At 42.3% G+C, this 10,864-nt stretch overlaps 1 protein-coding gene across 1 annotated transcript in view; it reads left to right on the forward strand.

The window, feature by feature from the left end:
• The window catches only part of LOC132836907 (chromaffin granule amine transporter-like), a 35,701-nt gene extending 27,808 nt beyond the window's left edge, over positions 1–7,893 (forward strand). Inside the window, exons 15-17 of the mRNA XM_060856474.1 lie at positions 2,872–2,991; positions 4,079–4,212; positions 7,772–7,893. Of these exons, the coding sequence (XP_060712457.1) occupies positions 2,872–2,991; positions 4,079–4,212; positions 7,772–7,885 (368 nt within the window). The 3' untranslated portion in view covers positions 7,886–7,893. The remainder of the gene's footprint in view (positions 1–2,871; positions 2,992–4,078; positions 4,213–7,771) is intronic.
• Positions 7,894–10,864: the final 2,971 nt, after the last annotated feature.

A 10,864-nucleotide genomic window follows, 5' to 3' on the forward strand; every position in this document is an offset into this window, starting at 1 on the left:
GACTGATTGAGAAGGATTCTGTATGAATTGCAGGAAGTGGGTATGCAGGTGCAGCATACAATAAGCAAGGCAAATTGAATCCCGGTATTTATTGTTAAAGGACTAGATGATAAAAGTAAAGAAGTGTTGTTACAATTATGTAAGGCGTCGGTGAGATCACATCTGGAATATTGTGTCCAGTTCTGCTCTTCTTACTGGAGGAAGAATGTGGTGGGACTGGAGGATGTTCAGAGGAGGTTCACAAGTTTGGTTCCAGGGATGAAAGGGCTGTTGTGTGAGGAGTGTTTAATAGCTTGGGCTTGTACTCGATTGAAATATATGAAATGCCGAACATGATTGATAAGGTGGATGTTGAACAGATGTTCTCCCTTATGGACAGTGTTAAACAAGAGGGCAGAGATATAGAGATGAGGAGAAACTACTTCTCTCAACGGGCTGTGGAACTCACTGCCACAGAGTGCATTGGAGGCAGAATCAATCAACAAATTCAATCAAGAAATAGATACGTTTCTGATAAGAAGCGGGATAAAGGGTTATGGGGAGCAGACAGAAAGTTGAGACCAGGATAAGATTAGCCATGATCATGCTGAATGGCAGAGCGGGCTTGAAGGGCTGATAATTCTGATGTTCTGATAATTGAATCATGCATTTAAAATTAAGTACGGATCAGACTTGTTGAGAAGAGCAGCAGAGGCCATTAAGATAAGTGTCATGGAAAGAACACAAATCAGAATCTCTGAAGGAACGTCTTCAGCAGCAGTGGTGAGAATGTGGAACTTGCTCTCACAGGGAGGGGCTGAGATGTAGTTCAGGGAGGTTATTCACCATAAGCACGAGAGAAGAGAATAGAATACTATCTAATCTCACCGTGTTCGATGAGGAAAGGTGAGAAGAGGCTCAAGGGAAGCAATTTTAGTATGGATATTAATTTTGATATCCTGTGTATATCATATAGTAAAAAATCATTTTTTAGGATAACTTCTTTTTGATTTCGACTGGCTAGAAGTCAAAAATTTACCGTCACCTTCATGTTCACAAACTTCCCTTCCAGCAACTCCAATGGTTTGATTTACAGCAGCTCAAGAGCAACTAGGGATGGGCAATAAATGCTAGATCAGTCAGCGATACTCACATCCTGTGAAGGAATTTTTTAAAAGCCTGATCGTATGGCCTCAAAATGACACTGGAACAATGTGATATTGTGCACCGTATGACAGTGCACTCCTCTTGTTCTGAAACCCCTTCTCCAATGTCAGTGGACACCAGTTTAACAATGTGATAAAGAAATTCAAATGCACGACAGAGGGGAATTATAAAACACAAGATGGGACTGAGCCACATAATGAGGCATGAAGACAAAATGCTTGATACAAGAGGTAGGTTTTGGCAAGAGTGTCTTAAAGATAGAAAAATGAGGATAAGACATGTAGGGAGGGAATTTCAGACTATCACAGAGGCACTGAAGGTGCAACCACCAATGATGAGGCAACTAAACTGAAAGCAAATCTTGAAGATGTTAGAAATCTGAAAAAAAAGGTTGTAAGTATGATATGTTCAGCAATTAGGGTTCACAAGAGGTCAGAGTTAGAAGAATGTAGATAGCTCAGAGGATTGTGGAGATGAAATGTTTCACAGAGTTACAGAGGGGTGAAGCCTTGGGACCCGTTTCAAAACAGTGAACATTTTGAAATTCAAGATGTGTCCTGACAGGGGGTCAAAGCAGCTCAATGAGCACAGGGCTGAAGGGAAATCGAATGCAGCGTGAATCAGAACAGGGACACAGATATTGAAATGCCCCTCAAGGTTACTTTCATACAAATAGCAGTTACTGTGGTGTTCCTGGGGGTGTTTTGGCATTACTGAGGAGCAACTAAAGCTGCCCACAACAATGGAATTGCAGCCAAAGTAAGAGACCAAGAACATTTTTCACTTCAATCACTGAGGAAGTTTTCTGAGTTCTGAGGAAGCTTCAACTTGAGTTGGAATCTCACATTTGGAGAAGTCATGAGTGCATATACAAGGAACAGAGTTAGTCTCCAAGTCTGAGGGTGGGAATTGAATTGGTTGCCAATGATGGCACTGAGCTTGCTGACACAGTGCAAGTCAATGTGCAATCCAAAATTGGTCAGGCCTTAAAGTGATCCTTTCAGGAAACTCCAGTGATGAAATTGCCTGCTCCACTTTCAGCTGGAGACCACCTTGCCAAACAGGAAGGGAGAAATTTATTTCAGGAATTATAATATCCCCAAAATCCAAAGGTTTTCAGCCATCTATTTTAACGTCAGGTCCTCACTAAATTGATTCAAGATGAACCTTGGTCCCTTCAGTTTCACAAGTTAAGCTGAAATGGAGAGCGGAATTGCACAGAACTGTGCTGAAATCCTTCCACCAAGGGAGACCTAAAGAAAAGACTGACTCTCTAGATTGCAAGTGGAGGTTACCCAAAGCTGTTCAGTGGAAGGTTTGGGAGGCACACTTCCACACCCCACATACACTTCAGTCGGATCCTGGATTTAGAAATTATTATCGTGCATGTTTATGGGTGGCATGGTGGCTCAGTGGTTAGCACTGCGGCCTCACAGCACCAAGGTCCCAAGTTCGATTCCAGCCTTGGGTGACTGCCTGTGTGGAGTTTACACATTCTCCCCGTGTCACATGGGTTTCCTCCAGTTTCCTCCCACAGTCCAAAGACGTGCAGTTCAGGTGAATTGGCCATGCTAAATTGTCCATAGTGTTAGGTGCATTAGTCAGAGGGAAATGGGTCTGTGTGGGTTACTCTTCAGAGGGTCGGTGTGGACTTGTCCCCGCACTGTCAGGAATCTAATCTAATGTCGCAGCCTGAATTCTGAGTGTGCCTTTTGATATGACCAGGAATGACCGATTCCTCGATGACTCCCATTATGGGTTACCTGGTGGACATTCGTCATGTATCTGTGTACGGCAGTATATTTGCCATCGCTGATGTGGCGCTTTGTGTAGGATTTGCAATCGGTAAGTCAAAATGGTTGTCTTCTTTGATGCATGTTTGCTTAAATGTAAGTCTCTCAAGCTCTCTGAAAGTGTCCAGTGATAAAGCTGAGGTGGGTTGTTTGCTTTCCCACTCCAGCGGTCTCCTGCAAATTGACACAGTTCCTCGCAGTGTACCAACCTTCACTTCTGTAGCTTCTCAATTTTATCCAATGATGATGTTCCGACATTTCCTCTATTTCTAAGTTTCTTGCTGTTTTTTTCATGAGAGCACGGCCTCTTGCTGAATGCCTATTCCATTGGTATCTGAGACTCCTCTGTCTGTCCTTTGCTTTTCAAGTGTTGTCGAAGAAAGAACCAACAAGGGCACAACTCATGACCTTGTTGCTGTTTTCTTGGATGCTAAAAGACCCATGTTTTCCTTATTCAAGATTAACAAATGTTTGCCTGCCAACACTGCAAGAAGTTGAAGGGACCACTTACCTGCATCACTGTAGAGCTTTCAATTAATTTTCATATTCATTAGTCATGTCAAAACACCATGGTCAAAGTGTCAACTCCATTCATATCCCACTCAGTGTCTCCCTGCAACTCAAAGTTGACACCACACCTCTCACTCATTCTTAGTTTTCTGTTTTGTCATCAATTTCTTCCACAATGCCACAGTCTATCCTGAATAAATTTTAATTTAACTAATGATTTTCCCTGTGAGCTATTGTCATAAGGTTTTCTGCAGATCCAAATACGTCAACAACCTGCACAGTTTTGTTTCATTTTTCTCAAACAAAATCGAACCGCTCCTGTCCCTCGCAGACAAGTAATTAAGTGTGAAAACACTGCATTGTTGTCATCGCATACAGTCTAAAGGGGTGCGTGGGACATAATGGTTTAAGGGAATGGGTAATGGATGCTATTGAGTTGAGGATTAATTGGGTGAGAATTGTTTGTATAAATATGGGAGCTAATAATCAGTGAGTATGAGTTTTGTGGAGTCTGACGACTGAAACTAAGTTCTCAACTAAGGTGTGGACTTGGAATCTGTTCAGAAGAAATCTCAAGTATAACATGCTTGTTCGCACATAAAAAATGAAATGTTGTGCTTATCACCCAGGCCCCTCAATGGGAGGAGCTATTGTCAAAGCAATTGGATTCCATTGGCTCATGGTCATCATCGGAGTTATTAACATATGCTATGCCCCACTTTGTGTCTTCCTAAAAAATCCTCCGAGCAAAGAAGAGAAAGTGGTAAGAGTCATCATATTGTAAAAACAATTTCCTTCCAGAAGGTGTGGGGAGAATGGAAGGATGGGAAGAAGGGAAGGATGGAAAAGAGAAAGGATGCACAGGAAAGACTGAAAAGAATGCAGGAAGGAATGGAGGAAAAGAAATAAATAGGAAGGAAGGAAAAATGGAAAGGGATGAGTGCTTTTTGGAAAAAAATGTTGTGTTTTTATAGCAACTTTTATCACCCCTTCATCACAGCTAATGAACCACGTTTGAATTGCAGTCATTGTTGTCGTGTAGGACACTTTGCAGATAATTTGGACACAGGAAGCTTTTACTCATTCGTTCAGGGGACGTGGGTATTGCTACCTGAGCCAACATTTATTTCCCATCTCTAATTGTCCAAAAGGCTGTTGTGAGTCAATCACATTGCTGTGGGTCTGGAGTCCCATGTGGGCCATACTGGGTAAAGATGGCAGTTTCCTTCACCAAAGGACATCAGTGAAGCAGATGGGTTTTTCTGACAATTGACAATAATTTCATGGCTATTAGACTCTTAATTCCAGATCAACTCCCAAAAACAGCTGTGTCATCGTGGCCAGATAACCCATTTCTATGGTGTTAACTGTGCAATAAGTGGGGATAACTCGACTGTTGTTAGATTAGATTAGATTACTTATAGTGTGGAAACAGGCCCTTCGGCCCAACAAGTCCACACCGACCCGCCGAAGCGCAACCCACCCATACCCCTACATTTACCCCTTTACCTAACACTGCAGGCAATTTATCCTGGCCAATTCACCTAACCTGCACATCTTTGGACTGTGGGAGGAAACCGGAGCACCTGGAGGAAGCCCATGCAGACACGGGGAGAATGTGCAAACTCCACACAGTCAGTCGCCTGAGTCAGGAATTGAACCCGGGTCTCCGGCGTTGTGAGGCAGCAGTGCTAACCACTGTGCCACCGTGCCGCCCAGTGTTCTTGGAAATAGTTTGGTGGGATCCTTCACATTCACCAGAGAAGGTAGGCAGAGTCTTGGTTTAATGCCTCAGACAAAAGGGGACAGGTCAGCCTTGAAGTGACCCCCTCTCCCTCAGGTGGTGCTTAAACCATCACCCAAGGCTGGTGAGGGCCATAGAGGAAAGAGTAACAGTCAATGAAGTGAATGAGTTTGACAGCAACCAATAGGTGAGTGGGAGCAAACAAGATTGTTGGGATAGAGGCGAATGAATGGGGAGGTTAGGGAAGAGCAAATGAATGAATGAATGATGAGCAAAGCAGGAGTGAGCTTCAAAGCCAATCAGAATTCTGCTCTCACTTCACTGGCAGGTTAGCCTGACCTCAGTCAGTGGGAAGATTTTATATTCTGTGATGAAAGATGAGATTGCAAAGTACTTGGAAGTGCATGGTCAAATAGGGTTGAGTCAGGCATGGCTTCGTCAAGAGGAGGTCATGTCAGACAAATCTGTTATTGAGGAAGTAACTGTCAAGTTTGACGAAGGAGAGCCAGTAAATGTGATCTATTTGGCCTTTGACAAGGTACTGTACAAGAGGCAGTGAAGTAAGATCAGAGCCGATGGTGTTCGGGGCAAGTTACTGGCGTGGATAGAGGACTGGCTGACTGGCAGAAGACACAGTGTAGAAATAGGGTCTTTTTCAGGATGGCAACCAGTGACCAGTGGAGTTCCACGGGTGTCTGCGTTGTGACCACAACAATTCACATTATACGTTAATGATTTGGACAATGGAGCTGAGGCACTATTGCTAAATTTGCAGATGATGCAAAGATAGGTGGAGGAGCAGGTTGTGTTGAGGCTGCAGAGGGACTTGGAAAGGCTTGAAGAGTGGGCAAAGAAATGGCAAATGGAATACAATGGAGGGAAGTGTAAGATTATGCACTTTGATAGGAAGAATGGAGGTATGAATCATTTTCCAAACAGGGAAAGACTTAGGAAATCTGAAGTACAAGAGGACTTGGGAGTCCAAGTTCAGGATTCTCTTGAGCTGAACTTACAGCTACAGTTGGCAGTTCAAAAGGCAAATGCAATGTCAGCATTAAGTTTGAGAGGGCAAGAAAACAGAGCAGAAATGTACTGCAGAGGCTGTACAAGGCTCTGGTTAGACCATACTTGGAATACTGTGAGCAATGTTCAGCCCCATAACAAAGGAAGGATGGATTGGTGTTGGATGGCGTCCAGAGGGGACTTACAAGAATGATATGCGGGATAAAGGGCTTGTCATATGAGGGGTAGTTGAGAACTCTGGGTCTGGCTTGAGTTTAGCAGGATAAGGGGGAGTGGGGGGGGGTGATCGAATTGAAGTTTACAGGATACTGAGACGTCTGGAGAGAGTGGATGTGGAGAAGATCCGATAGCAGGAGAGACTAGGACTCAAGTGCACAGCCTCAGAGTGAAGGGATAACCCTTTGAACTGAGATGAAGGCAAAGTTCATCAGCCAGAAGGTGGTTAATTTGTGAAACTCATTACTGCAAAGTCTGCAGAGGTCAAGTCATTGACTGTATTTAAGACAGAGATAAATAGGTTCTTGGTTAGTAAGGGGATGAATGGTTATGGGGAGGAGACAGGAGAATGGTGTTGAGAAACATATCAGCCATGATCAAATGGTACAGCAGACTCAGTATGCTAAAAGGCCAAGTTCCACTCCCACATCTCATGGTTTTATGGAAACGACTGAATGGTTTTCATTCCAGGCATATCGAGGGATATTTTTGCAAGAAGGGAAGGTTGACTTATCTCTATACTGATGAAGGGCTTATGCTCGAAACGTCGAATTCCCTATTCCTGAGATGCTGCCTGGCCTGCTGTGCTTTGACCAGCAACACATTTTCAGCTTATCTCTATACTGTTCTGGCTTAAAACCCAGTGGGGTGATTTCCCGGTTTTCTTGGGATGATCAGATCATTCCACAGTCCATTAATGTTTAGGCCTCAGTGTATGCTCACACCATTGGAAAGAAGTTTCAAACAAACCAAAATTCACAACACATCTCTGATAAATGAATAATGTTGTTGGCTGAGGATCAGATGATCTTCAATTCGTCCCATCTCCAGTGGTTTAGATTTTTTTAGGTTTTTCCGGATGACCTGTGAGATGAAGGCTGTTTCTCCTACAGATAAACAGAAAAATATCCCCTGGTAGTATTTGAAGGCAAGCAGGGGAGTTACCTACAGTATCCTTGCAAAATGTTTATCCCTCAATCCAAATTGCAGATTTCAACTGTCACATTGCTGTTTATAAGACCTTGCCTTGAGCAAATGGTCATGTTGCCAATCCTGGAACAATGATTCCACTTCAAAAGTGCCTCATTGGTTGTGAGGGGTTTGAAAAAGTTCTGAGGTCATGAAGGACACGAGATGAATGTGAGTTCTCTCCTTTTGAGAAGCGTGAATGCACTGGGTACATTCCTGGAAGAAGACTGCGATATTGATATATGAACAGTCTGTAGATAATTATTCAATCCTCTTTTTTCATGGAAACATTAGTTTATTTTGGACAGGTAAAACAGAGGGTAAATTTTTATTGGATGTTCAACACTAACTATTTTGCTTTTATCAACAGGCAATTTTGTCTCAGTACAATGCTGTGAATACTCATCATTACACCGCTGAGCGGGACAGCCTGGAATTCACTGCAATGGAGGGTAGAGATGAGGAAGCAGGGAATAAGGAATAAATTCAGAATAAAGGCTAGTATACTGATGGTCAAAGGCCCATAACTCCTGTGTTCATTGAAATCCTTTTAAATAAAGGCATACCTTCATTCTATTTGCCAGAATCTCAAATCAGCCAACCTGCATTACACAACATGGCAATAAAGATACCATCAAGGAGCCATTGTACTGAAAAAGGCAGAATACATTAGATTATAGGAACTGTGTTGATTCTACACTGAAACAAATTCTTCCAACAAGTCAGCAGTAATTCTCCACCAAGCCTCCTCCCACATCACTTGATTGAAATGGATCGAGGTTTGCTCGCTGGGCTGGAAGGTTCGTTTTCAGACGTTTCATCACCATACTAGGTAACATTATCTGTTAGTTTCTGGATGAAGCACTAGTGGCATGACCCACTTTCTATTTATGTGTTTAGGATTCCTTGGGTTGCTGATGTCATTTCCTGTGGTGATGTCATTTCCTGTTCATTTTCTCAAGGGGTGGCAAATAGGATCCAAGTCAATGTGTTTGTTGATCGAGTTCCAGTTGGAATCTTGTGCTTGTCTCTGTTTAGCTTGTCCTAGAATGAATGTGTTGTCCCAGTCAAAGTGATTCGGGTTTCTGGACATGTTTTGTCTGCTTGTTGGGGTTTGTTACTGAGAAATCGGCGGACTGTGTTCATTTATGCAGAGCAGAGGGAAATCACCTATTCAGTGTATTCAAAAAGAACAGGTACCCAATGAATACAGTCTGCCTATTTCTCAGCAACAAACCTCAACAAGCAGACAAAACATGTCCATAAACCCTAGTCACTCTCCCTGACATCAAAGACATCTCAGAAATGACTGTCAGTCTATTCAGACCTCTAGGCACCGTGGTAGCCCACAAACCCACCAATGTACTCAAACAGCAGCTAATGAACTTGAAAGACCTTTGCAGACAATGAGCAAAACTAATGTCATTTTCAAAATACCTTGCAAGGACTGTAACGAACACTACGTTGGACAAACAGGCAGAAAGCTAGCCACCAGGATACATGAACATCAACGAGCCACAAAAAGACATGACCCATTCTCATTCATATGCTTACATACAGATGAGGAAGGACACCACTTTGATTGGGACAACACATTCATCCTAGGACAAGCCAAACAGAGACACGCAAGAGAATTCCTAGAAGCATTGTATTCCAACTGGAACTCTATCAACAAACACATTGATTTGGAGCCCATCTACCACCCCTGAGAAAAAGAACAGGAAATGACATCACCACAGGAAATGCCGTAACCAAACCAAGGAAACCTAAACACATAAACAGAAAGTGGGCCATGCCACCAGTGCTTCATCGGAGGCTTACTAATGATGTTACCTCTGAACCATCTGAAAATAAACCTTCCAAGTCAGCCAGCAAACCTACATCCAGAACCTCAACTTGAGCAACAAATCTTCTCAAAACTTGCTAACATGATCTAAACCTTTCAACATTTCTTTCAAATTCTTTCTTCTGAAAGCAGTTATGCTGTTTTCCCAAAGATGCAATTGGTCAATTTGCTTCAATTACTCCAAATGGGAGAATGTTCTACACTTGAACCACTCTTCGGGAATTGTACCTTCTCCGGAATTCTTGAATGGTTTTACTAGTGGCTGTTTTCTATTCATGGCCCGATGTTTGGATGTTGTTTGAGGCAATTATCCTTAAAGGGTTAACTCTGACATCTTCACAGAGCTCTAGGATAAAAGTGACCATTTCTGCCTATGGGAGGAGCTGGTAAATTCCAGTTGTCAGTGTGTTGTCTACCCCTGTTTGTCTGACCTCTGCTGTTAACAACTATGTAACTTCACCAAGCTTGGTATCTCTTAGAAGATAATCAAATCTCCCTTCAGTGTCAGATTGTTAACCAGTCAAAACTTCATGTAACCTGCTATCTTAAGTTACTTTGTAATAAATGCTTCTTGTTACTCAAACATGTGCTACTTCTGATGAAAACTTATTGTGGTTGTTGTTCCTTCAGCACTCCATTGGAGTCAGCCCAACAGATAAATATTTTGAGGATCGGGGGCAGCATATTATTCCCAAACAGATCCAAGCAGAGCCAATTGTGGCGATATAACAGTGAAAACAATTTCTTAAATTTACTTCTACTCTTACAAACCCTTTCAGAATCTTAAAGATTTTGATCCAGTCACCGTCACCCTTCTCTTTTCTAATCTGTTCAGCCTTTTGTGATATTCTCAAAATTCTGGAATCATCATTGTGGATCTTTCCTTGGCACTTTCTGCACTGCCTCTCCATCCTTCTTATTGGCTTGGACCAGAAATAAGTGCATGGCTCCACAGTGTGGTTCAACCAAAGTTTGATGTAAGTTTACCATCACTTCTGGACTGCCTTTCAATTCAACTATAACTCAGTGGTTATATGTAAACCGTGTTGCTATTTGCAGTGATTTCTTTATTTGTACCATCAATCATTTGGACCTTTACAATACAAACGATTTGTGGCTTCTCCTTATTCTCACGACCAAACTGCAACATCCCAAACTTACGTGCAGTAAAACTGATTTGCCAAGTACATGTCCATTTATTTCGTCTCTTGATAGCTTCTTTATTGCCAATTTTCCTTGATTGTAGACCGAACACTAGAGAAGACCATTTCCTGCCTTTTGATTGGCTGAGTCACTCCCCTTAACCTTTGACAGTTTGTATTGTCGTCAACTTTCTATTCATTTTGTCACATTAACTGTGATGTCATCTCCAATGTCCTTGGTCAATGGTCAATCAAACAAATGAAAACTGTGCTGACTCTTCTGTACTTGAATTTTAACATTTTATATATTTTTCTGTTCCATGAAAGGTTCTGTTATCTTTTCAACCATGAAATAAGCTCACTGGTTTCAAGATCAGGTGTCCCAGTACACCAGCCCTTGAACAAAGGTGTACCAGTATAATGTGTTTGAATGTGGGTGTACAATACAGCAGTCCTTGAACGTAGGTGTACCATG

This window comes from Hemiscyllium ocellatum, chromosome 48 (assembly GCF_020745735.1).
Source record: "Hemiscyllium ocellatum isolate sHemOce1 chromosome 48, sHemOce1.pat.X.cur, whole genome shotgun sequence".
Lineage (NCBI taxonomy): Eukaryota > Metazoa > Chordata > Chondrichthyes > Orectolobiformes > Hemiscylliidae > Hemiscyllium > Hemiscyllium ocellatum.